Here is a 27,639-nt window from a genome sequence, read left to right as displayed (position 1 = left end):
TTTGAGCTCAGTCACTGCCTCTCAGCCTAACCTACCTCACAGGATTGTTATTGGGATTATATGAGGAGGGGGAGAACAATGTACATCACCTTGAACTCCTTGGAAAAAAGATGCAATATAAATGCAATACCAAAACAACAACAACAGCCTGTCTCAAAAGTCAAAGCGGGGGTAACATATATAGTAATAATCTTATTATTATTTGTCTATTATGAAGAGAACAATGTCTCCACTCCCTTTATATATTCTGGGGGAAAGTATTACTGAACTTTATTTATTTAGCACATTTGTACCCCACCCTTCAGCCAAAAGTGCTCTGACAGCAGCTCACATGCAATCCCTACCCGCAGGCTTACAATCTAAAAAATGTGGCATGTAAGGAAAAGGGACAAGGAGGGAAGAGGAAAATCAAAACCAAAACTCAGGCACCAGTTTCTGAACAGCTGTTCCTGTAGTGCCCAGCTGGCACAGTTCAGGTGCAGGAGGTGCCTGGTGGAGCTGCCACATCAGTGCTGATAGAGCAAACTCTGCTTCCCAGCTCTCCCACTGCTGGAAAGGCAAGACACAGCTCCTAAAGAAGCCAGCCCATGGAATAGCAGAAGTCCTACCAGATGAGTCCTGGTAATGAAGATGGGAATACGAATTGGCAGGGGAAGCGATGAGGAAGAACAGACACATTCTCAAATACTGGGGTGGGGGGTGGGGAGACTGTACTCTGAATTTATAGAAAGGATGGTGATGATAATGTGTGACTGAGAATGCTGGGATTTTTATGGGACAGCCCCCTGACCTCTCCTCCATCTCTTGTTTTTGCCTTCCTCAGCATAAATTAAGCCCTCTGTGCCAGAAGGTATTTTCAATGTGTTTTGTTTGATTTAAAATTTTATAAACTGCTTTATATAGACTAAGCAGTCAACAAGAATATATAAAACCAACCAACCAACCAAATAATAAAACAAAATAACAAAGCTTTAATAAAAACTCTTCCTGTGAATTGGCTGCAAACTAAGAACAGCAATTCAGTTGAGTTAGGTGCTGCTTCTTTTTAAATTGTTTTATTTAACCCAATGTTGACATGTTCCATATCCAAATGTTAAAATTTATGGGGCAAGCAAGTTTGCTTAGTGGGGGTGGGTATATGGTGAAAACTCCACTTTGGATCTTGTCATTCTCTAAGCAGCATAATAAACAACACATGGTCAAGAGTTGTCTGGGGTACAATTTTGTCATGTTCAGTGCCTGTCTCTTCTTTAAGTTGTCCCCCTTTTACAATTCTGCCTATGCCTCAGGAGGTGTGTCAGAAAGCTCTCCCCCCTCGGGAGGGCAGATTAGTCAATTTCAATTACTTTCTGCTTCTCATTTTCCCAATCCTAAATGCAGTTCTCCACATTTCCAGTTTGTATTAAAAAGTCCTCAGGAAAACCTATCATAATTTTACTATGGTTTCTCCTAATATACACATTTTTGTATGCAACTTTGCCAAATGGACACATTTTAGCAAAGGAATTTTCCTAATGCATTGAAAACAGGGGTGGGGAAGTTATTTTTGCTCTCAAGGCCATATCCTTATCAGGATTGGAGACTTCCGGTCGGTGCCAGCGCTTAATGGCGGTCCTGCCTCCGAGCTCCGGAGAAGGACTGCTTCGCAAGTTCGGGTCTTACCCGCTACGGCGAGCGGGGGACCCCTAAAATCTCAGGCGCTGAAGCCTGAGAACAAGGAGACTCGGTGGGCACCTTTGCGCCCCCCGGTACCGTGAAAGAGCCTTTTTAAAGGCTACGGATCGACATCGGGGTGAGCGCGGTGCTGAGAGTCGTTACCCAGCCTGCGAAGTGAAGCCGCGTCGCCATAAGCGGAGAGCGCCGATTTCTTCCTGAAAAGAAATTCTGGACGGAATTCCCGTGAGTAAGATTTGAAAAACAATTGGGACCCTTTTAAATCTTGAAAATTGAGCCGAAAGCGGGGGATTAAATCAAGGAAGTCTGCCTCCCCCCGACTGCATGAAAGTGAAAGCAACGGAACTTTAAACTTGCATCCGATGAAACCTGCTTTTTAATTAACTTAACCGGGCACTGAGACTTTGGATCTCCCCTCTAGCTAGCAGGGCAGAGGGGAGGTGAATAAGACTTTAAAAACTGCATGATTTACCTGAAGTAAAATCCTCTGCTGTCTCATCTATTGAAAGCACGAAACGGTCTGCCTTCTCAGAACAATAGGTCACTGAACTGACTTTTGCCTGCAAAGTGATACTGTGATACAAAGTCCACATAGTGACTGGCTACAGTGTGTTACAAGGAGAAACAGCATAGACTGGGAAACTGTGGCAATTTATAGCTACAAGCTTATAGCAATATTGACTTTGACTGAGTTAATCTCTTTCTTCTATACCTTTGGACATTCTCCTTTGTTCTTGTATTTGGACATTTTATTTTATGGCCATTTTGATTTGCTCCCCCTAGAGGGTAAGTAAAGTTCGACACGGCCTAGGACAGTGGAATTTTCCAACAGGAAACAGCTCCCGTGGGAAGTGACCTTGACATGAGTGGCGCACAAGAAGAGATTGTCACAAGAGCCAAAATTAGGCAACAACAACAACAGCTGCAACAGCAACAGACAAAGAAAAGAGGCTCAATTTCAGCTGCAACTCCAGGACCAGCAGGATCAACAGAACAGGAAAAAGGAGCAGCTGCCTCTATGGAAGCTGTGACAGACGCTCTGCTTAAGATAAATCAAACTCTGGAGTCTTTGACAAAACAGACTTCAGAAAATACACAAAAATTAACAGAAATATCAGTAAGATTAAACCAGAACACAGAATCCATTAATAAATTGGTCGAGGAAAACGCTACTACACGCCAAATTGCCGAAGATGCCAAAGCTGTTGCTGGAGAGACGCAAGAGAAATTAGAGCCGATTGCCAAGAAGGTCTATGAGCATGATGCAACTCTGGCCTTGTGGGAGTTACAGAGAAAAGAGAGAAATCTGAAATTAAGATCAATCCCGGAGAACGAGAGAGACAACCTTGCGGAATACCTGACACGGGAGTTTGCGGACTGCTGGGATCTGGAGGAAGACGAATTTAAAATTACAACAGCTTTTAGACTGGGTAAAAAACAGGACAGAAAGACCCCGAGAGATTGCCTGATTACATTCAGATCCAAGGAGGAAAGAGACAAAATATTAGGACTCCACTTTGAAAAGGCCCTGCAAATTGGCAACTCAACTGTACAGATTTTCAAAGATATCCCAAAATATATCTTGGACTTAAGAAACTTCTACAAGGACCTGGCTCTTCTGTTAAAGAAAAATTCCATCCGCTTTAGGTGGGAATTTCCACAAGGACTGTCATTTAATTACAAGGCAAAAAAGGTGAAAATAAAGACAATTCAAGATAAAGACAAATTTTTGGCAAGAAATCAGGAGGACTTACAGAAGGGGACTGTGGATGTACTGGCAGAACAGAGGAGAGCATTAGATATCCTGAATCTCTCGATTGGACAAAAACCACCACCATCAGAAGAAGAGCAACAACTTGGAGCTGTTGGAGGAGTCTTAAGAAAATAACAAGATGGCTTTGCAATTCCTTAGCTGGAATTGTAATGGACTGAATGGGCCATTGAAGAGAAGACAAGTATTTCATATTTTGAACAGAGAACAACTGGACTTGATATGCCTACAAGAAACGCACATAACTAGAGCCCACAGGAGACTACTTACGAATAAAAGGCTAGGACAAGAATTTGTTTCATCAGACAAAGTTAAGAAAAGAGGAGTTGTAATATATGTGAAAGAAAAATGGGCTCCAAAAATGATATTTAAAGATGAACAAGGGAGATACTTGGCAGTGGAGATACAAGTACAAGGAGAAAAACTTTTAGTTGTTGGAATTTATGCACCAAATGAAGGCAAATCTGACTTCTTTAAGAGACTTCATGAAACCCTGACGGACTACCTGGATTACAATATGATAATTATGGGAGATATGAATGGCGTGGTCTCCACTAATATGGATAAGGCACAAAGACTAACAATCAGTAAGGAAGGGAGACTTCCTAAGACTTTTTTTGAAATGACTGAAAACATGGACTTGATAGATATATGGAGAACAAGGAACCCTCTGGAGAGAGAGGGAACCTTTTTCTCCCAAGCAATGTTGACCTGGACCAGAATTGATCAAATTTGGATTACTAGCGGCATGGCCCCAAAGATTAAGAAGGTAGAAATCTGCCCAAAAACTTGCTCCGACCATAACGCCGTGAAGATGGAAATGAAACTAACAACAACTGGTCAATTTAGATGGAGAATGAATGACGCCCTCTTTCGAGACAAGGAAATCCTGATGAAGGCCCAAAAAACCTTAAAAGACTATTTTGAAATAAATTTGAGGGCTGACGTTGAGAAAAGAGTGATCTGGGACGCAAGTAAAGCGGTGATGCGAGGTTTCTTGATTCAACAAAACTCAATAATGAGAAAAAAACAAAATGAGAAAAAAGAAAAGATTTTGGAAAAGATAAAAGAAGCAGAGAAAAAACTAAGAGTAAAACCAAAGTCCCAGGAGATTTTAAGAGAGATCAAGTTATATCAATCACAATATATGGAACAGATGAACTTGGAGATTGAATGGAAGATAAAGCAGATGAAGCAAAAGACATTTGAATCAGCAAATAAATGTGGTAAACTTCTGGCTTGGCAACTGAAGAAAAGGCAGAAACTAAATACAGTCACAAGCTTAGAAGTGGATGGAAAGAATATATCTAAACCTAATGAAATTAGAAATTGCTTCCTGAGTTATTTTAAAAAGCTTTATACTCAAGGCCCGCAAAATGAAGAAGATATAGATAAATTCCTTGATAAATATGGATTACAAAAAATCTCTCAACAAAACAAGATGGATTTGAACCAGAGAATAACAGAACAAGAGATAGAGGCTGCCATTCAGAATATGCAACTGGGCAAGTCCCCAGGACCAGATGGATTGACTTCAAGATACTACAAATCGCTGAAGGAATGGCTGATTCAACCACTGAAAGAAGTCTGCAATGAGATCCTTGAAGGAAAAAAGACACCTGAATCGTGGAAAGAAGCATATATTTCACTTATACCGAAGACAGAGACTGAAAAGACTCAACTGAAGAACTACCGCCCAATATCACTACTTAATGTGGATTACAAAATCTTTGCAGACATTTTGGCAAAAAGATTTAAAAGAGTGCTGATGGAGAAGATTCATGGGGACCAAGCAGGCTTTCTCCCTAAAAGACACCTAGCAGACAATGTAAGGAATGTGATAGATATTTTGGAAAAGCTAGAGGTGAATATAAACACTAAAGCAGTATTGATCTTTGTGGACGCGGAGAAAGCCTTTGACAATATTTCTTGGAGCTTCATGATAAAGAATCTCCATGGGATGGGGGTAGGTCAAGGTTTTGAGAATGGTATGGCCGCAATATATTCTGAACAAAAAGCCAAATTGATTGTAAATAATGTAGTGACGGAGGAACTTAAGATAGAAAAAGGAACACGACAGGGGTGTCCAATTTCCCCATTACTTTTTATCACGGTTCTGGAGGTGTTGCTGAATATGATAAGGGAAGACCAGCAGGTTAAGGGAGTGCAGGTCGGAGCCAAACATTACAAGCTAAGAGCGTTTGCAGATGACCTAGTATTGACTTTGCAAGAGCCAAACACTAGTACGAAAAAGGTTTTAGAAATAATACAACAGTTTGGCCAGGTAGCTGGATTTAAGCTGAATAAACAAAAAACCAAAGTCTTAGGAAAAAACTTAACAGAGGCAGAAAAGGAGAAGTTTCAAGAGGAGACAGGGTTGACACTGGTTAAGAAGGTGAAATATCTAGGGGTTTATTTGACATCTAAAAATGTGAATTTGTATAAAGACAACTATGAAAAATGCTGGTCGGAAATTAAAAAAGATCTAGAAATATGGTCAAATCTGAAATTGTCAATGTTAGGCCGAATTGCTGTGATCAAAATGAATGTATTGCCTAGAATGTTATTCTTGTTTCAGACCTTGCAGATTCTTGATAAGATGGAATGTTTCAAGAGGTGGCAGAAAGATATTTCGAAATTTGTCTGGCAGGGCAAAAAGCCCAGGATTAAATTTAAAATATTGACAGACGCGAAAGAAAGAGGGGGTTTTGCCCTGCCGGACTTGAAATTGTACTATGAGGCAGCAGCATTTTGCTGGCTGAAAGAATGGATGCTCCTCGAAAATACAGACATCTTAGATCTGGAAGGTTTTAACAATGCTTTTGGTTGGCATGCATATCTATGGTATGACAAAGTTAATAGTGTCTTTAAGAATCACATTGTTAGAAAAGCACTGTTTAATGTTTGGAGAAGATATAAAGATCTGTTGGAAAACAAAACCCCTAGATGGGTCTCACCAGTGGAGGCCAAGGCAGTGAAGAAACTCAATATGGAGGTCGGATGGCCGAAGTATTGGGAAATTTTGGAACAGGATGGAGATAAGTTGAAATTGCAAAGTTATGAGAAACTGAAGCATAAGGTACAAAATTGGTTTCAATACCATCAAATAGTGGAATTTTTCAAACAGGACAGGAAAATTGGCTTCCAGATGGAAAAATCAAAACTAGAAACTGAATTGTTAGAACCTACTACTAAGAATTTATCTAGAATGTATAACTTGTTGCTGAAGTGGAACACACAGGAGGAAACAGTCAAATCAGCTATGATTAAGTGGGCACAGGATGTTGGTCATAACATCATGTCAGATGACTGGGAATGGTTATGGAACACCGGTATCAAATTTACGGCATGTAATGCCTTAAAGGAAAACATTATGAAAATGGTATACAGGTGGTACATGACCCCAGTCAAGCTGGCAAAAATTTATCATTTGCCCGATAACAAATGTTGGAAATGCAAAGAGACTGAAGGTACCTTCTACCACCTTTGGTGGACATGCCCGAAGATTAAGGCTTTCTGGGAAATGATCTATAATGAAATGAAAAAGGTACTTAAATGTACCTTTCCTAAAAAACCAGAGGCCTTTCTCTTGGGCATGGTCGGCCAATTGGTGTCAAAGAAGGATAGAGCTTTTTTCATGTACGCTACAACAGCAGCTAGAATACTCATCGCAAAGCATTGGAAGACACAAGATCTACCCACTCTGGAAGAATGGCAGATGAAAGTGATGGACTATATGACATTGGCTGAGATGACATGCAGAATCCGTGACCAAGGAAAAGAGACAGCGGAAGAGGAATGGAGAAAATTCAAAAGTTACCTTAAGGACTATTATAAACTCAATGAATGTTAGAGTGTTTTGGTTCTTAGGAGCAAAGGGATACAGTGACATAAGCTTAGAATATAGAGATGACTAAGATGACTGAGGTTGGAAAGTAACAACTGGGAGTTGCTATAAAATTATAGACATTGGGATGCAGAAAGGGGGGGTATGGGGAAGTCCCAGAAAAGAGGTTTATGAAAATATGTTATGAATTTATACGTGTATGTTTGTTTTCTTAAGTGTTTGTCTGTTTTTTTAAAATTTGTAAAACCAATAAAAATCTTTTAAAAAAAATAAAAAAATATCCTTATCAGGATTGGCTTTGCAGGCCAAATTTGACAGGCTACTGACCTGTCAATCATGTGATACTGTTATGATGTCACACGATTGCCTGGCAGGTGAAGCTGCCAGCACCCTCCTGTCAAAATTCTTCATGCAGCTTTGCAGGTCTTCCCACACTTCCCCCTTAAACCCAGTACTGGGGGTTTAAAAGAAGAACACAAGGAGACTTGCAAAGGCAACCACTGTAGAGCAGTCTGTCTTAAAGCTGTAACAGGTCTTTTGAAGTAGCCTCCAACCTGTTCTTCTAAGGGGGAGGTTGCTTCAAAGTATGCACAGTATTTGCCAAGCACTTTAAGACAGGATTGAGTGCCTGTGCTCCTTTCTTTCTCTCTTCCTCTTAACTCTAGGGAGAAAGGTGTTTTTGCAAGCAAAGGCAAGGATGGGTGGGTGTGTCTCCCATGCTCTGGTTTGCTTGCAAAATGCTCCCTTTAAGATCAGAGCAAGATGGGAATTTAGATGGGAAGAGGGAAGAGACTGGCAGTGCCTTCTGTAAGTCTCCTGTCCTTTTAAATCCCTAATCTTACAGTCATCTCTAATCTCCATTCACCAGCAGATGAGCAGAGATTAAATCCTACTGCTAGGCCTTGGGATCCAATGCAAGGTTAAATCCTGCCCTCCTGCCCATCAGCTGATGTCACCAGTGATGTCAGCTGATGGGAGTGGTTTGGGAAAAACAGCCTGATGGGCCAAAATGGACCCTCTGGAGGTCCAAAATATGTCCATTTGCCATAAATTCTCCACCACCGATTTTAAAAGTTTTAAAAAACATTTAATACAGTATCTTTAAAAACTCAGTATGGTATACACTGTGTACAATGGAAAAACAATTTGCATTAAGACAAAAATATACCCTAAGAGCAATAAAACAGTGTTATTTATCTATTTAATGCCCTTCTATCTCATATTTTTATTTTATTTATTTATTGAATTTATATACAGTGGTACCTCTGGTTGAGAACTTAATTCGTTCTGGAGGGTTGTTCTTAACCTGAAACTGTTCTTCACCTGAAGCACCACTTTAGCTAATGGGGCCTCCTGCTGCCACTGTGCCGCCGGAGCACGATTTCTGTTCTCATCCTGAAGCAAAGTTCTTAACCCGAGGTACTATTTCTGGGTTAGCGGAGTCTGTAACCTGAAGCGTATGTAACCCGAGGTGCCACTGTATCGCCCTATACCCGGAGGTCTCAGCGTGGCTCACAGAACATATTTTTCTCCAAGGAGCTCAAGATGGCATATATGGTTCTCCCCCTCATTTAATCTTCGCAGCAATCCTGCAAGGTAGGTAAGGCTGAGAGAAGTCACAGTCCCATGGCTACATAGTGAGCTTCATAGCCATGTGGGGATTTGAGCCCTCATCTCTCAGGTCCTAGTCCAACACTCCAACCACTATGCCATACTGGCTCTTAACTGGTTCAGCAACTAGATTTTGTAGTGGGGGTGGCAATTTTTTTCCTTTTCACCCAAGGTCATGCCCAGTGAGTTTCATGGCTAAGGGGATTTGAACCCTGGTTTCTTCCAGGTCCTAGCCCAGCACTCTAACCACTGCACCACACTGTTTTATTTTATAAAACAGATTGGGGGGGGGGGATTCTTACACATAGATCAGGGTCCAAGTATGCATTTTTGTACATGATTTTCACTAACATGCACGTTTATATGCAGGCTTTACCCCAGTATATGCATTTTTGTAATGACTTGGCTGGAGAACTAGACTGCAAAATTCAGAGAAGTGTAGGTTTCAAAGAAGGGCTGCATCACTAGGTCTGCAGGTCTACACTAAAGTACTTGGCCTACGCATATCCCTGGTTGCTTTCTTTTTTGTATCCTCCCCACCCCAACACCACTGCCTGCAGACCTCTAAAAATAAAACTGGTGCCAGTGATCCCTAGAGGGTAGGGGAGAAGGAGGTTTTCCTGGAGCATCAAGGGACCGTCAGTGGGGAAGATTTAGCATTAGTGATAATCAAACAGCTACGATTCTCCCCTTCAAAGTTAGACCTGTTATGGAAAAGCTGAATTACACATCTGAGCAGTGCAAATGTGCAAGTGTGGCCATATCAGCCAAACAATGCTGCCATTCCCCTTGAGATCAAGGACTCCCAGGTCAGGAGCTGAGCTACGAGCTCAAATCCCACCACCCTCAGTCATATCTGAAGGGCAAGAAGTGTGACTCACCCATTGGACAGGCTCACAGTGTCACCATAAAGGGAGATCCCTGGCAAGGGAAGGGAGAAGAGACATATTTTATCTACTTGAATGACAATGTATATATCCCACCTTTCTACTTCAGAAAGTCCTCATGTGTTACCCGCTTTAAAATCACAACAGTGAAATATCAACAATGAAAACCATGAAAACAAAACTGACAGCGACAAGGAGGGTGATTCCAGATGGGGGGCAGATCTTAATGCTGGAAATGGGTTGTTGAGATATCATAGAATCAGAATTGTAAAGGTCAAGCCCCTGAAACGCAAGAATATGCAATTGTCCCTTATGGGGATCAAACCTGCAACCTTGGCATAATCATTGCACAGGGCTTGTTTGCAACAAGTCCCCTCCCCCTTCTTATACAAATATTGAGGCACATGGTCACCCAGAGCTGCCAGTATATGCAAATGTCTGCCCCATTTAAGAGTATAGAACCTTTATTCTTAATAATAATGGAACTCACAGGTGGATAATACTTTTATTTTTACATGTCTTTATTATTTTGTATTATTATTTATTATTTGTAAAAGGAATATTTGCATGAGTTAATATTTTATTACCCATTTGGAGCTGTGTTGTGTTTTTATACTTTTGACCTTCTGGTCAGTCATACTTTACAGTTTACATTCTTGATTCTTTGTTTCTTCTCTTTTTATATTTACACATTTTGTTGCTGTTAATAATAAATTAATACTTAAAAAACAAGTTTTTTTGAACATGGATTTTCATATAAAAGATAAATCCAGATTTTTAGGGAGGGGGGATATGGACTAGCATTTTGATGCCAATAATGGTGCCTGGGGGCTGCAAAAAAAACACACACAAAAAAAAACTTGCAAGCATGAGCAGCCCCCATCATACAATAAACCTCCATCTAGAAACCCCACAACTAAAGCAGCAGCATAAGCAGAGCGAAACTGCAAAAGTTAATTACTGGTTAAAACCCCAGCAGTACAGAACAGGGAACAACAACAAGGACATCTCCCTGGAGAGGGAATTTCAGAGGTGGAGTGGAATTACAGAGAGCACCCCCTCTCCAGTCACAACCCCACCTGACTTTCAAAGGCAGCTGGCAGCTGGATGAAGACCTCATCTCAGAAGAGAGTCTTAACTGGAGGGAAGGCTTCACCTGAGAGTGGTGTTTGAACATACAAGAACCCCACAGAGGGAGCAACGAGGAGCGGCTAGACACTAGAGGCTCAGTGGTAGAACATCCAATCTGCATGCCTAGGGCTGAACCCAGGCTCCAGAAAATCCTACTTTTTAAAAACACAGTGGAACAACTGTGCAATTTCCCCAGGTGTAATGACCCATTGTGCAGCTATTCAACAGCCTGGCTAGCCAGTTATGGCCTATATAGATTGCTCTAGCCATTTTCCTCTCTCCTCTCTAGGAATCATCACTTAACCCAGTGCTTCCCAAATGTTTTCGGGCCACCACACCCGTGGTTCCATAACCTCACCTCCAGTGCCCCTTGCCCTATAAAAACATTGTTCAGAATAGCAGTTTGCACAAGCCACTATGGAAGATAATAACACAAAAGAATTTAAAACACTAACAATTAATTGCACATTCGTTCAAAATCTAGTTAAACTATTCAGTTTAATTAATTCAACAAAACTGATGAATTTGATCCAACGATACCAGCTTTTCAAAATCTGATGTTATTTACACCACCAGCACCTCACTCAGGAAATTCCACTACCCCCCTCAAGTAGCACTACCACCCACATTGGGAATCACTAAAAGAGAATCACTTCTCTTTTCACATAGCATACCCTTTATATTGTTTTCTTCCCTGTGCCCCCCCAAACTGCACTTGGGGTGGCTAATCATGATCAGGAGTGCTGTGAGGGCAAAAGCCAGCATTTAACCCTTCCCATCCTCACCAAAGCCTAGTGAAAATCACCCTCCCTTTCCCCTCACAAACATATGGGGCTGGGGAAAGTGCGCCAGCCTGGCTACAGAATATTATTTGGATTCCAGAGGTCTGGAACCAGAGTTTCAATTCCACTTTCAGGATAGCAGTGATTGGGTGCTGCTTAATGGTCCATACCTAGAAATGCCCCACCCCACAAATCTCCACACTCACCATCTGCTTCTGCTGGGTAGCTATCAATGCCACTCATGGAAACAGATTTGGACAGAGAGCTGCCATTGGAGTTCTGGGATGCATGATATGCTTGCATCCTCTTGGAATGTTCCTGAAAATGAGAGCGGGCTATTAATGTCACAAACACCACCAGCAGCCCTGGGCAAAGGATTCCTCACTTCAGCAGCAGGAGGGCATAGAAATCTGGGACACATACACTCTACCGATCTACAGCCCAGCTTACTACTTCTCTAGCTTTCAGTAAACTAAAAGCTACCCACTTCTTCATTATTATTTCAGAAGTCACCCATGGCCGGTCCTTAATGAAACTTGGCTGAAACTAAGTTTTGATACAGGCTGAAGTGAGGGGAAGATAAAACCACATTCTTAATATGACGTTCTACCGTTTTTAGCAACCATTATGACAACAACAAAGGAGAATATGTAAGAGCTTATTTTCAGTCACTAAACCTGCTTGAAATGCCATGGGATCCCCTAAAGCATCTGAAACTGGATATTCATTCTTTCATTGACATGGATACCTGTGAGCTAAATGGGTCCAGAGGGCCTCTCTCTCCACACAGGTGTATCAGGAGAGGCTCCAACCTCCTCCACCAGCTCCTAGGGCCCCAGCCAACAACCAGAGCAGTTGGAAATTCTGTTCCAACTGCCAGCTGCCCAGGGACTGCAACAGCCAAAGGGGAGGGTCACTCTGGCCTCTAACCTTGGCTGGAGAAGCAAGAGCCACTGAGCCACTGCACTGCCTCTATCCCTGCTAGGGAAAATCAACTTGGCCCTGAAGGGGAGATGCAAGTGACTGTCAACATCTTGCCGCCTCATTCTAGCATGATCAAATCAATCCCTCCTGTAACTTCCTTCTGTCTAATATGACCCTTTTGTTTCTTATCCTTTTTAATTTGTAAGCCAGGCATCTACGTACAGCGTCTTCCACCAACATTTTGCACCCTAAATTTTAACAAAATGACCTTTTAGGGGGTCTGGAAAGTGGGAATAAAAAATCTAAACATACATCCGTACCTGAGAGAATTCCTGGTCATCCTCCTCTTCATCCTGAGAGAGCATGGATTCCGTCTCATCGTTGCTACGGATGATAGGGGCTCGGCGTGGGTCCCTTTGGCTCTGAGGATGTCTGTCCAGTTGCTCGGTGGAGGAGTCAACTTCCTCGTGGGCTAGTCCTTTCATACTCATGCTGGAAAGGAAGCCAATCAGACAGTCAAGAGCTTAAATGTGATCCCATGTTGAGCTACCCACATCCAGTTATAAAGGACCTTTCCACTGCAGACTCAAATCTGAGCATTTTTCAAAAGTGCACAGATATAGGAGGGTGCAACTGTTAAAATAGTGGTTGCACCAAGTTCATATTCACAGCCTGATATCAGTTTCCCAACTTGCTATGCACTCATGTGCGGGCCAGCTAGCCAAACCAGTGTGGCATAGAGGATAGTGTGGTAGGCCAAGACCTTGGAGGCCAAACAGCTGCGAGAACCATGGCCTCCAAGGTCTTGGCCCAGCACACTAACTTCTATGCCACACTGGTTTGGCTGGCTGGCCTGCACACGAGTGCATGGCCATACTCACTTTACTCACCAGAGCTTGCTGGACTTGACATCCATCAGAAACCCAGCAAATCCCTTCTGTGCGTAATGTGATTTTTGTCTCTCTCCCACCACCACCTTCCCAAAGCTCTTGAGAAGCTGCTTCTGACTTGTAGAGGCACACTTCCTTCTCTAGAGCTCCCCACCGCTGAAAACATTTGCAGAAGTGGGGAGAGTTTCAGTCTTTCCAAGCAACTCTTTTTGCAGAGAAAGCGAAGACAAGGGGGGTGGCGCTGGAAATCCCAAGTGGGTTTGTCCTCAAGTTAGAGGCAGAGGAGCCATACTTTAATATATGCTATTTAATTCTATTACTATTATTATTATTGCAACAATTTATTATATGCCCTTCACCCTAAGGTCCCAGGGTGGGCTACAACAATTAAACCACAATATTAAAAACAGTTTTAAGCAACTTACAAACACAGAAACAAGGTGGGCCCTAAAACATACATTTCAAGGGTCAAAGGTCAGGGTAAAGATCCGCTAAACTTGGCGCCAAAGATGGTAGGGAAGAAGGTGGCATTTCAAGTTTTGGGGGGATCTGAATTGTTTAGGGTTTTGAACGCTAAGGTGAGCACCTTTAATTGGGCCTGGAAGCAAACAAGCAGCTGTTTCAAAACACAGGTGTTAAAGGGAACCCCAGCCAGAAATCTGACTGCAGCATTTTGTCAGACGTCAAGGTTCAATAGTTAAAAAGGCATGATAAAGTTAATTTTAAAAATTGCCTTATACAGAGTCAGACAAATTGACCCATCTTGGTACTGCTTACATTGAATGGCAGTGGTTCTCTAGAGTTTTCAGGCAGGGGGCATTCCTAGCCCTACTTGGGGAAGCCAGGGATTGAACCAATGTCTTCAAATCTCCCTGCAAACAAATTAGGATGCTCAATGAACAGGTTGTCTGGAATAGACCGTAGCAAGAAAACGCCTTGCTGCCAGCAGGGGGCAACCCCAGACTGGTTTGGTTGGGACCATCCAACCAAGCTGAGTTTGGGAAGATCCCCACTCCACGCCACAGAGGTCAGGTGCTTCCAGGTGCAAGTTTACAGTCAAGGGTTGGAATAGCAGTGAAAATGGTAGCTGGAAAAATGGGTACATGTACAAATTCCATACACAGAGTGGGGCTGGGGGGAGCAGACCTGAGACAGCACCCCTGTGTGGAAGCAGCCAACTCACACAGCACATAAATTCTGGGGGATTTGCTGCCACAAGGTGCAATGATGGCTGCAAACTTAGACAACTTTAACAGGAGGTCAGACAAATTCATATAGAATTCAGAAGGGTATCAATGGCTACCAGTCACAATGGCAATGCTTCTTTTACTTATTTATTGCATTTATATCCTATCTTTTCCCTCCATGGAGCTGAAAGTGGGTCTCCCCCTCCTCCTTTAATCCCCCACAACAATCTTGCAAGGTAGGTTAAGCCAAAAGGCAGTGTCTGTCTGAAGGCCACCCTGTAAGCTTCATGGCCTGGTGGAAATTTGAGTCCTGGTCTCTCCTAGGTGCATGTCCAACACTCTAACCACTGCACCACACTGGCTCAATGTTTTACCTCTTCTATCCGATGTGGCCAGGGTCAGAAGCAAAAGTGGGCAGAGCAGTAGATGTGTACAGTAGGGTACATTCTATTAAAAGTTTCTGTACACACACACACCTCTCTATGGAGGCAAGCAAGAGGCATTAACACAGTTCAAGGACACATTCCAGCCAGGTAAGAGCACTTGATGTAGGTGAGCAGCAGAGCCAGTGAGTGGCCATGCCCAAAGGCAGGACCCAGAGAGGCCTGGAGGGCTCTATCTGCATACACACCCACACACCCTGAGCCTGAGATCTCACATGCCTGCTTTATGATGATGGGTCCCAAGAGCTTCCAAATTTTACAGTAGTTTGGACCATTTTCTTCGCATTTCTTAGCTAGCTTAAGAAGTGAACTATTTTGAGCATCTGCACAGAGCTAGGCCGTCATCACTGCAGGCTGTACAGTTAAATTGGATTTGGTGTTCTTTTGCAACAAACCCATCCTCCACCCCCGGAAAGCAACCTGGAGGTTTTCATAGTAAGGAAAGTCACAGGAAAATGCACCAGACAGTGTGAAATAACAATTGCTTGATGCAACATCTTATACCCTTCCCCACAAATGAAGAATGAATACATGGTTTACAAACTTAATCCGTTCCGGAAGTCCGTTCTTCAACCAAAGGCATGCTTTCCCATAGCAGTGTGGGACTCAATTTACAAATGGAACACACTCAACAGGAAGCAAAACATGTTCTGCTTCCAAGGCAAAGTTCACAAACCAAAACACCTACTTCCAGGTTTGCAGCATTCTTAATCCAAGTTGTTCATAAACTAAGCTGTTCTTAAACCAAGGTACCACTGTACTCAATAAGCAGCCCAATTTTCCCTAACCATCACCCCGCAAACAAATCTGGACGAACGCCAAGAAAGCAGCCTTTCTGTGGTCTGGATGACGGTTTTGTGTGGACACCCCACAACTATTCTATATTAAATGGTTTGTGTAGGAGCAGCCACAGGGTGTTCCCAGGTGACCTGTTTATTAAGAATTCAATCCTGATCTTTTTTTTGCAGGGAGGTTAGATGACAAAGAAAGTGTTATTCCATATTTTCTATTGCATTTGCTCAATACTTATTTTCTCATCACTCATTACTGCAAAAAGTTTGATCACAGGGGCAAGCAAATTTGTTGGAATGTGATTGAATGCCTACCTGAAGTTAGTGTGTATTTGTGAGCTTCTACTAAAATACATGAGCACAAGAACTGAGGTGAATAGAGCACTTCCAGGTGTGGGTTTATTGTGAGATGGGTGCTCCTCACGCAGGCAATGATTGATTGATAGGCCTGCATAGCCCACCTTTTTCTCCTAGGAGCTCAAGGTGGTGTACAGAGTTCTTTCCCTCTTCATTTAATCCCTACAACAACCCTATGAGGTAGGTTAGGTTGAGAGGCAGGGACTGGCCCATGGTCACCCAGGCAGCTTCACGTGGCCGAGTGGGGATTTGAACCCTGGTCTCCCAGCTCCTACTCTGATACTCTAACCACCAGCTCTCAGCATCCACAGGACCTCATTAGTATCAAAACACCATCTTGTATTTCTACCCCACCCCGAATTTATTCCAGATCTACCCTTTCAGTTACCAAAAAACCCACCCTGTGTTGCCCACAATGCATTTGCAATATCTGCTGCCTTCTAGAGCAACCAGTAGAAGCCTGGGATATGCTCAGCCCTGCTTAAAGACCGCCTTTTCCTGAGTGAGGTCAGCTTCTGGCCTGAACAAGCACCTGACATAGTTTTCCACTCAGGGTCAAGCCCTAGCACCACCCTTGCGATAAATTCAGTCTCCCCCACCCTTGCCAGCCTAGCTGTTTTAAGCTCTTAAAAGAGTACAAAGGCTCCCTGAACATGGAACTAGCTAGAACCTCAGAGCCTAAACTCTCCTACAGAAACAATGCGACAGATTTGCAGCCCCAGAAGCCAAGGCTTTGTCCAGACACTATAGACCAGGAAGGGCTGTTTTCCAAGACAGGCTGCTGCGAGGGAGAGATAAAAGGGGAACAAAAGCAGCAGAGACTGATGGGAAGACCAAAAAGAGACACAGGACTTCAGAAAAAGAAGCTGGGCATCACTTGCAGAATCTGAAAGACTCTATTCCCTCAAATGAGATTTTTCAGGGGAGCCCTTCTCTCAGTCCCATCACCCTCAGAGGTATGCTTGGTGGGCTAACAGAAGAGGGCCTTCTCAGCAGCTGCTCCCAGGCTTTCAAACTCCCTTCCTACAGAAGTCAGACTGGCTCTTTCTTTGTTTTCCTTCTGCCAGCAGGTGACGATTTTCCTGTTCCAACAGGTTCTTGGAAATGGACCGTTTTTAAGCAAAGGGCTGGTGCTGTGATGTTTTTTATTGCAATTATCTGATAGTTTTTATATGTAGTTTTAAGTCTACCCATGTTTAATTGTTGTTTAATTATTGTCCGGCCCCTGGTCTCTATTTTATCTGAAAGCCGCCTTGAGTCCCTGTCAGAGAGGTGAGATATAAATAAATAAATATCATCATCATCTACCCTTTTGAAAGGACACTAGGATCGCTTCCACATTACCTGTTTACCCAGCTTTCTTCCCAATTCATTTGCAGGGTGGTTATATTCGGGTGATTACGTGGGTTGCTCACTGAGCATCCATCCTGATTTGTTTGCATTCAACACAAACAGACAGATGAATGACCAGTTACATTTTAAATATTACTATGGTTTACCTTCGCTGATCAAAATCTGGGTCATCCTCAAGTACTTTCCCTGGCTCCCAGCTGTGTCTCCGGAAGGAGTCGTAGGCATGTCCAGAATTCCCAAGGATACCCAACCTGCGCATGTTAACACCCAGGAATCGACCTTCCTCCTCCTCTTCTTCCTCTTCCATCTCTTCCCAGCCTCCTGCGGGAGGCTCCACAGCTGACAAGCAGCGGCGCTTCTGGACCCGTGAAGGGCAAGGGGTGCATTCACAGGGGCTCAGGACCAGCTCGGAGGCAGAACTGCTCATTCCCCAAGGAGCTTGTGGATCCAAAAGGCAGAAAGGCTTTGCAGAATGAAAAGGGGGGCTGGAGAAAGAGGGTGCTGATGTTAAAAAAAGAGCATAGCCCAGCTTGCAAAAACCATCACACATTTTTATTACCCTTGTAAATACTCTTGTATCAGTTTACCTGCAAAATCCACTCAACCACTTCTATCTATGGAACTGGCACTGTTACAGGCGCTACATAATACCTGTTCTGCATTGGTGAGAAATTGGGCTTTCTTTTCAGTGTGGCGGCACCCACACTTTGGAACTCCCTGCCAATTGACATCAGGCAGGCGCCTTCAGTGTAATGTCTTGATGCTTTTTAGAGGTTTTAAAGAGTTGTTTTTAGCTGTTTTCAGCACCAATAATGTTATCGTTTTAGTCTTTTGTAAACTGCTTTGAGGGTTGTTGTTGTTTTATTTTTTACTATCAAGCAGTGTGTACGTGTTACTCATTTATTTCACTTGGGTCCTGAAATAAATGGAAAGATCCAACTCTGTAAAGATGCCCTGCCTGATGACTCTCTCACAAGCCCCTTATTCAGGCAGAATCAATACATGGAGGTGGGGGGTGCCAGGATCATGCCCGCTGACCCTACCCAGATCAACAGGCTCATACCTATGTAGGCAGCAGCACAGTTCAGGAAACACAACCATCGTGGAAAGGCAGGGCTAATGGGCGCAAACCCAATCTCACTCCTTTGCCTGGACAGGGCCGTACACACCTATTTGCAGGCCTGCCTGAGGCCTATTTAGTGTTGTCAAAGCGGGAACACAATTTCTAGAGGAACCCAGAACCCCAACCATCAAATCTACACTAGGTTTGGGGGGACCTCAGGCCCAGGGGCCAAATGTGAACCTGCAGGCATCTCCCAAAATACATTTTGGGGTGCGGGGTGCGAAAATGCCTCAGCCCCTAGGAGTTGGCGCCTTTGGAGCAGCTGTTTGGGAAAGGTGCCGAGAGTTCTTAAAAGCCCCTATTCCCCCTCACAGAGCTACAATTCCCAGTTACCTGGGAAGACAGATATGTTTGTTACGCCACTCTGGGAAGTGTACATTTCTTAAGGGAATAAGGAATTCCTAACAACACTCAACAAACTGCAACACCCAACATTTCTTTGGGGGAAGCCAGAGTGGCACCATAGTGCTTTAAATGTCTGGTGTGGATGTGCCTAGGCCAAATGCCTCCTATACAGCTATAGGCCCCGGACCCCCATTATAAATGGATATTTTTCCAAGATACCTTTGCAACACTATCATTCCTAAAGCTGGCCAGGAATAATTTTAATTCCTGAAGCAACAACCCAAAGGGATCTGGTTTCTCACACACCACCAGCCTGGCATTGGCCATTCAGGCCTACCTCACAACTACCAGCCAGGCCTAGAGTTGCAAGGCTTTCTTCCAAGATATTAAAGACCAGTGGGAGACTAGGGTTCAAATCCCCACTTGGCCATGAAGCTGACTGGTTGAGCTTGGGGGCCACCAGCCACTGCCTCTTTGCCTAATCTACCCCACAGGGTTGTTGTTGTGGGGAGGAGGAGAATCATGTACTCCATCTCAAGTTCCTCAGGGGAAGGAGGGATATAAATGCAACTAAACAAATAAATATGCCCTTATACTTTCTTTTGTTTACTTTGGCAGGCAAATGGGAGAGCAAAAAGGAGGAAGGGGAGGCTCCCCCCCTTTTAAGTGCACTCCTTCCATTCCTGCCTTAGTTACTGATTAAACTTTGAAGAATTTTGGCAAAAGTGGGCTCTGTCTCCAGCGGCCGACGCCTGAGCGTCTGGATGGGCAGACAAGGGGAGCAGCATAGAGCCTCTGCATTGTTTGTGCAATGTTAATGGGGGGCATTAAAAGGGGAGACGGGTAAGACAGCAAAAAGAAACGCCAATTTAGATGGCACCTGCAGATACCTCAGAGGGGACGACATAGCAGGTGGGGAGAGCGGCCCAGAAATAGGCCACATTCACACCACACACGATACCGCTTTTAAGCAGTCATGGTTTCCCCTGGGAACTGTAGTTTGGTAAGGGCACTGAGCTACAATTCCCAGAGTGGTTTAACAATTCCCAGAGTGGGAACTATAGTTCTGAGGGGGGATAGGAAATAGCAATGGAGTGAGCTTGTATCCACTGTCAGAGCCTGTAACCCGTCAGTTTGCATTTCTTAGTGCAGAAAGTATTGATCTGATGTGTAGAGATCTTTCCTATTCTAATTAATTCAAGAGGGTTCTGGAAGCTTCTCTGTGAGAAAGAAACAAGCAGAAGGTTCATGATGTTTGGGTTATTCCTTCAGAGAAGCTGAGAACAGCTAGTTTAAACTGGTTCTTCTTATCTTCTGTCAAGGTCATGCTGACTATAATAGTAAGGACAGAAGGAGCCTGGGTTTCTCTTTCTTTCTATCTTCTCCCTTCTGATGTGGTGCTCTGCACGTAGTATGCTTAGTGTTAAGATTTTAGACTTATTATAAGTTAGTTAAGTCCGCTGCATGGTGCATTAATGGATCATGAGTGTATATTCAAAGCCCAATGCCACCATTTTAATGAACAACTTTATTTCTGGTACTGCTGGCAGGGGCTGATGGGAGATGTAGTCCAAAACAGACTGGATCCTGGAGACAAAGGTCTGAGTTACACGTGAATTAAGAGTTTTGGGAGGTACCGTATTTTTCGCTCTATAAGACACAGACCACAAGACGCACCTAGTTTTTGGAGGAGAAAAACAAGGAAAAAAAATATTCTGAATCTCAGAAGCCAGAACAGCAAGAGGGATTTCTGCACAGTGAAAGCAGCAATCCCTCTTGCTGTTCTGGCTTCTGGGATAGCTGCGCAGCCTGCATTCGCTCAATAAGACGCACACACATTTCCCCTTACTTTTTAGGAGGAAAAAAGTGAGTCTTATAGAGCAAAAAATACGGTATTTAGACCAGGGAAGTGTCACAGAGACTTCTTCCTCCACTGCTAATGCCCCAGTCCAAATTGGGGACCCTCTGTGGCTGCTTTTAAGTTTTTAAAAGCACTCCTCAGGTAGCCTGATTACAGTACTAATTGCCTGAATGCTTAGCTTGACCCAGTATTTTACTAACTAAACTTTGGGATGCCAGACAAGGAACGTGGCTTCATGATTTTAGCCTTCATCTAAGCATTTCTCCACTTGGGAAGATTTGGGATTGGGGGGGGGGGAGTTGTTAGAAATAAAACATATTTTGTTAACCCAGCCATAGCACCAAATCTGTATAGCAAAGAGATGCCCGTCATAAAGTCCTGCTCAAACATTCCTTTGGCTTTGATCTTGCACTTAAACGGCTTTCTAACCCAGCTGGGGTCAGATGTGATCATAATTTTGGAGAAACTGTGTCTCCAACAAGGGCCTAACAAGAGTGCACCTGTCGGAATGGCAAGGGTGAAGGTAGTGCCCAAGGCAGAACCTGTTGGGTCACCCCAAAAGTTGCAAATTTCCCAACAAGGAAAACAAGCCCATGCATGACATTGCATAGACCATACATTGCTTTATACATTTATTTATAATGATTGGAATTCTTAGCGCTGCATTTTAGGGCAAAGACCTCACAAGGCAGGATACCCAACCCGAACAGTTTTAATTAACTCACAACAATCACCAAATGATAACACAAAAATGATTAAAGATAGTAGCATAGTTGAGTAGCCAACAGTTGCAGGGGAAAAGGTCAGGTGGGCCAAAGCGCAGAATGGACTCAGGCTTGCAAGAAAGGTTAAAAATGAAACTATACCTGCATATGTCTAAACCAGCCTTCCCCAACGTGGTGCCCTGCTGACTGGGGGTGATGGGAGTTGTAGTCCAAAACAGCTGGAAGGCAACACGTTTGAAAGGGCTGGTCTAATCACTTGGGCAACTGCTCACCCCCTTACAATACTGACACCTCCCCTGCCTCCATGGAACGTTGCCCTTGCCTCTTCTCCCCCCACTCCTTTTTTCGCCACAGTAAAAAAAAAAAACATTGTAGACTCCTTGGGGCAGAGTGTTAGCCTTTCTGAATGAAGCACCACATACACACCAAACATTTAAAGTGCTATGATACCACTTTAAACCATCACGGCTTCCCCTGGGAGTTGTAGTTTGGTAAGGGTGCTTAGTTGTTAGGAGACACCCTCCCTCCATTCCCTTCCCAGAGCTACAATCAGTGGCGTAGCGTGGGTTGTCAGCACCCGGGGCAAGGCAAGTAATTTGCGCCCCCTAACCTGTGGATTTGCGCCCCCTAACCAGTGGATTTTAGCACTCGAGTCTCTTCCACTAGATTAGTTAGAGAAACCCTTACCCCCTAAGCACATGTATTGTTTGCAGTGAGAGAGGGTGAGTGAAGCCAGGTAGGGGCAGAGAGCTGCGAGTGCGAGCACGCCCCCCCCCCGATGTTGCACCCAGTGCGGCCGGCCCCCCCTGCACCCCCCACGCTACGCCACTGGCTACAATTCCTAGAGTGGTTTAATAATCAGTCCCTCTTTCCCAGGGAACTCTGGGAATTGTAGCTCTTTGAGAGGAGTAGGGGTCTCCACACAACTCTCAGCACCCTTAACATACTACAGCTCCCACGGTTCTTTGGGGGATGCCATGACTATTCAAAGTGCTATGATACTGCTTTAAATGTAGGGCATGAACATGACTAGAGCTACAATTCCCAGCACACTTAATGAACTACAGTTCCCAGAAATTGCTAGTGGGGGAGCCATGACTTGTTTTAAAGAGGCATGAGACCGCTTTAAATGTAGTGTGGGTGTGGCCATGGATGGATACAATAGTTGCATCCTCCAGGAGATCTGAACCACCCAACTCGACCCCACCCCACCCCCCAACTTCAGGAGGAAGCCTATCCTAGGGCCCGAATACTTCACCTCTGCTCACTGCTGTGCTGCTCTCCCCGCCAGTGCCTTCCACAGAGTACTAGGATAAGTTGTGGGCAGGACTGCAGCTGCCCCTAGGATGGCTCAGGGTAGAAAAGGAAACAGGATGATCTCAGCTTCTTTCCTGTTTCCACAGTCAGCCTGTGGGAACTGTCCTTTTTTTATCCCTTTATCTTCTGCACCATCAGCACTAAATCCTCCAGAAGGTCAGGGAGCCCCACGGTTCAGATATGGAGGAGGAGGACCATGGCAGCCAGGAGGGAAGACATCTTCTCGAGGAGAGAACCTCTTGGTACTATTATTTCAGGTTCTCTTGGCTGTAAGGAAGCTTAAAGGCGGAAGGAAGATGGGCAGAAAGCGGCTCAGTCCCTCTTCTCAAAATCCACGTCTTCGTTTCTCCACTTCCTCCACAATCCTGGCCCTGGTTCTGAGAATTAAGAAAGGAGAGGTGAGCCTGCTATTATTATTATTATTATTATTATTATTATTATTATTATTATTATTATTATTTTGTCGTATTTCTATCCCACCTCTTTCTCAGAGCAGCTCAGAGTGACGTCCATGATTCTCCCCATCCTCATTTAATCCTCACAACAACAACAACAACCCTGTGAGGTAGGTTAGGCTGAGAGGCAATGATTGGCCCATGGTCACCACCCAGTGAGCTTCATGACCGAGTGCGGATTTGAACCCTCGTCTCCCAGGTCCTAGTCCAATAATCTAACCACTGGTGAGTGTGTGTGTGTGTGTGGGTGGGTTGAGAGGGGTCCAACTGGGAGCCCATTGGGGGCTCCAAGTTAAGGCAAGCTTGGCATGTTGTTCCCAGGAGATCAGAACAGGGCTTCTTTAGTTAAACTGTGGAAATCCCTCCCACAGGAGGCAGTGATGACCACCAACTTGGATGGCTTTAAGAGAAGACTGGACAAATTCATGAAGACGAATGGTTTGACAATAACTCTGTAAGGGGAATATGGGTCTCCTAGGGGACCTTAACAAGCTATATCACCCAAGATTCTTTGGGGGAAAGCCACGACTGTTCAAAGTGACACCTTAAATGTATGGGGTGAAGGTTTATCTGTGAGGGACAAACTACAGTTCCCAGGATGCTTTGCTTCAGATGATTGGGGTGTACACAGCGAGGCAGAGAGCCCATGAGCAAGCAGATTGCAGTGCCAGAGAGAGGAAGCAGGTCCAGGAGGGCTCTCCTCAGTGGGTGCCCTGCTGGAGGGTGGGCCATGGGCAGGGGCCCCAATCATGTTGATTCCCGGCACCAGCTCTGTAGAGAAAAGGTGTTCTGGGAGAGAGGAGGGGCGCCTGATAAGAAAGCAAAAAAACCAACAACATAGTTAATCATTTTGCGTTCCAGAGTTGTGTGTTATCCTTTCTTTGAATAATGAAGTATGAGGTCAGAAGGCAGGGGTGATCTCAGCACCGAGGAGAGGGGAATGGGAGTCAACTCTGACCACTTTTGGAGGAAGCGCTTCCATGGGAACCTCAGCAAGTGTACATAACAAAGCGGAGCCATGCCGCCAGGCTGGGCACCTGGAGAAGGGAATGGCAGGCAGAGGGGAAGGGAGAGCCAGTATATCCCTCTGGATCTCTCTCTGCAATAGGGGAAAAAGAACTTTGCTTGAGGAAGGAAAAGCAAGCCATGAGAGCTCGTCCACACCTTGCTTGTGCCATGCCTAAAATGCACAGGTCCAAGAGGTTTTCCACTTGTCTCGTGTTTTCTAAGCGGGGGTACAAGAGGTTTTTTTGTTTGCCCTGTACTGTACACCCATCATAGAGTGACTATTCCAGCACCCGTAACAAACTATGGTTCCTAGCATTCTTTGCGGGGAAATTGTGCGCTTTAAACATGCTTTGAATTAGTGGTGTGTACACAGGCTTAGGACACTTTAAATGTGGAATCCCAAAGATCTGGAAAGAGGCTGAATCCCTCCTGCAAAATACAGCCTAGAGGTGCCCGCTGATGTTATGCACTTTTTAAGCTTTGCATTGATTTATTGTTTTGTTCTTTGTATGGAAATCTAAAACCGAACAACAAGACTGGATTGGCTAACACTTCTTTATCAACTTAAACCATCTCAAAAGTAGCTATTGTGTTATTAAATTAGTAAAACACACACAAACTTTTGGAGTCATTTCGATTGTACACAGATCCATTTTCCCACATGCACTTAAATTTGGATGGGGTGGGGGGCTTTACATACATTTTCTATTGTTTGGGTGTCAAGTCTGACCTCAGACTTGTAGGACGATTTAAGTGGATTTACAATCACCCACAAAGCAAATCGTCAGAGGTCTTAGGGGGCCTGTTCTGAACGAGTGTGAACTGCTTATATGGGCAGGTGTGCCTCTGAACACCTGAAAAGTGCATTTTCCTACAAGTGTACAATTGCCAGTCCCCAAACATCTGGGGTTTCATGGGGGCTTATCTCCCAAGAAGTGTGCATCAGGTACGGACCCCATGTGAGAAGAACTAGGCTTCTAAAATGTGAGGGCAAAACCTCTAAAATGTAGAGCCAGTGCAGCATAGAATATTGGACTAGGACCAGGGAGTCCTGGGTTCAAAGCTCTGGCCACAAAGCTTGTTAGAGGACTCCTCACAGGGTTGCTGACCGGATCACAGAGGAAAGGGATTGAATCACACTGTCCTTAGAGAAAGGGCAGGATGGCAACATATTAAAATAGATAAAGTAATGATTGTCCACCAACCTAACAAATTTGCAAGGGCCTGTTAAGCCCATGCTGAGGCGAAGAAAATCCAATCAGGAGTTTAACAACAACAAAAACAGCCAAGAAGCGAACACAGTTTTAAGATTGTTCCAAGCTGAACTCATGATTCTTGGTCAGTCGCTTTACATTTCTATCATTCCTTTGTAGAAAAGCCATACACGATAACGAGCTATTTTAATTCTCCACCCAACCAACCAACAAGAAGACTTCCTTCCATGCCTTTCCTGCTACATCCAGTCTTTTCAAAGTCGTTTTGAGACATTCGGCTGCTTTCGGACCAAAGTTGCCCTCAAAATATCTAATCACTGAAATGCTATTTTAGCCTCCGTATGGAAATTTAAGAGACACCCTTCAAGATCTGCATTTTAGAGTAAGAATTGCCAGTCCTGGGAGAGAAGGGAGAGTCACACTTATTGTGTGTCTATCCAAGCTGCTAACCTGGACTTGCCTCCTGATTGGACAGGGACACTCCCCAGGGTGGTGACTCATACAGAGACCCGATAAGTAGTCATAAGGTCATCTGAAGCCACTTCACAGCAAGTCAAGCCATTGGGTCCGTCTAGTTCAGTACTGTCTATTCTGAGTGGCAACAGCTTTCCAAGGATTCAAGCAGGAGTCTGTCCCATCCCTACCTGGAGATACTGCTGGGGATTGAACCTGGAACCTTCTGCACACAAAGCATGTGTCCTACCACTCAGCCACAGACTTTCACCTGCTCCCTGTCTTCTGTGACGGCAGAGGAGGCCAAATCAGGAATCACTGAATGGCCCACATATTCCCGGTGCACAGAGACACAGAATTATCCATCCAGCGAAGGCTGATTGGGAGATCAGCAACTCAACATGGAGATGCAGCAGGCAGACTTCCCCCCCCCCCCGAAGGTGGGCATCCAGGAGCTTCTCGTGACTTTATTTAACTCATTGGCAACTCTTTCTGAGCCCGGTGGCTGGGCAGTGCTGGGTTAAGGACTTCCAGTAAAAAGAGAACCACAGCAAGAGTATCATCCTTGAGGGTCTTGGAAGGAAACCACAACAGCAGAACTGGTTTCAAACGGTTGGCGCTCACCCTAATAATGACAACTAGGCATGCCCCAAAGGCAGGAGTGGAGCATAAAATGATAAGCAAAGCCCAGCTCCATCACAGCCCGACACCCTGTTTTCGAAAGTGGCCAGTCAGGTGCCTCTCAGGAGCCTGCAAGCTTCTGGAACTCAGCAACTGAAACTTGGAGAAATATTGCCTCTGATCCTGGAGAGTAATTGAGATACAGTGGTACCTCAGGTTAAGTACTTAATTCGTTCTGGAGGTCCATTCTTAACCTGAAACTGTTCTTAACCTGAAGCACCACTTTAGCTAATGGGGGCCTCCTGCTACTGCCGCGCCACCAGAGACCGATTTCTGTTCTTATCCTGAAGCAAAGTTCTTAACCTGAAGCACTATTTCTGGGTTAGCGGAGTCTGTAACCTGAAGCGTATGTAACCCGAGGTACCACTGTATTTGACACAGGGGGAAAGAATTACCCTTTGTGTGTGTGTGTCTATGGTGTATCAGAGGGACTGTAAATCCCAAATCACTGGAGCCACACACTGCCTGGGCTTGAGAAAATCTAATGGGGTCCCTTCCAGATCTACAATTCTGTTCTTCTAATGGGACACATTGATCACCAACAATCAGATGCAATGGTCCCTGAGCTTTCATTAGCCTTCCAGACAAATTCAACACAACAAGAAAATAATTAAGAAACCAACAGCAGGTCTGACCAAACCAGCCCACCCATCTCCTGCAAGAGGTAGGGGTGGCCAAGAAATCTGTGTTACAATACAAAAAAGGGGGTGGGGGGAGAGAAATGTGCCAGGCAAGAGGAGGAAAAGTACATAATAAAACTCTCACTTCTGCCGGAATGTAAATAACTCTTGAAGCCTAGGCTCAAGGAA

General features: G+C 44.3%; 1 protein-coding gene across 5 annotated transcripts in view; it reads right to left on the bottom strand.

The window, feature by feature from the left end:
- Positions 1-20,038, bottom strand: part of ARHGEF2 (Rho/Rac guanine nucleotide exchange factor 2) — a 109,900-nt gene extending 89,862 nt beyond the window's left edge. Inside the window, exons 1-5 of one of the 5 annotated variants that reach the window (XM_081175432.1) lie at positions 20,007-20,038; positions 17,795-18,133; positions 12,948-13,119; positions 11,910-12,021; positions 9,785-9,824 (exon numbers count right to left, since the gene is read on the bottom strand). In XM_081175432.1, coding sequence (XP_081031558.1) covers positions 9,785-9,824; positions 11,910-12,021; positions 12,948-13,119; positions 17,795-18,133; positions 20,007-20,023 — 680 coding nt within the window. In that variant the 5' untranslated portion in view covers positions 20,024-20,038. Of the gene's footprint in view, positions 1-9,784; positions 9,825-11,909; positions 12,022-12,451; positions 12,558-12,947; positions 13,120-17,794; positions 18,134-18,711; positions 18,765-19,335; positions 19,368-20,006 lie in introns of those variants that run through there. The other 4 variants (XM_081175435.1, XM_081175434.1, XM_081175433.1 and 1 more) reach the window with 4 other exon arrangements.
- Positions 20,039-27,639: the final 7,601 nt, after the last annotated feature.

The sequence above is a fragment of the Podarcis bocagei genome, assembly GCF_964188305.1.
Source record: "Podarcis bocagei genome assembly, chromosome: 16".
Classification (NCBI taxonomy): Eukaryota; Metazoa; Chordata; class Lepidosauria; order Squamata; family Lacertidae; genus Podarcis; species Podarcis bocagei.
The sequence above is the reverse complement of the archived record's forward strand: the minus strand, read 5'-3'. Positions and strand labels throughout refer to the sequence as shown.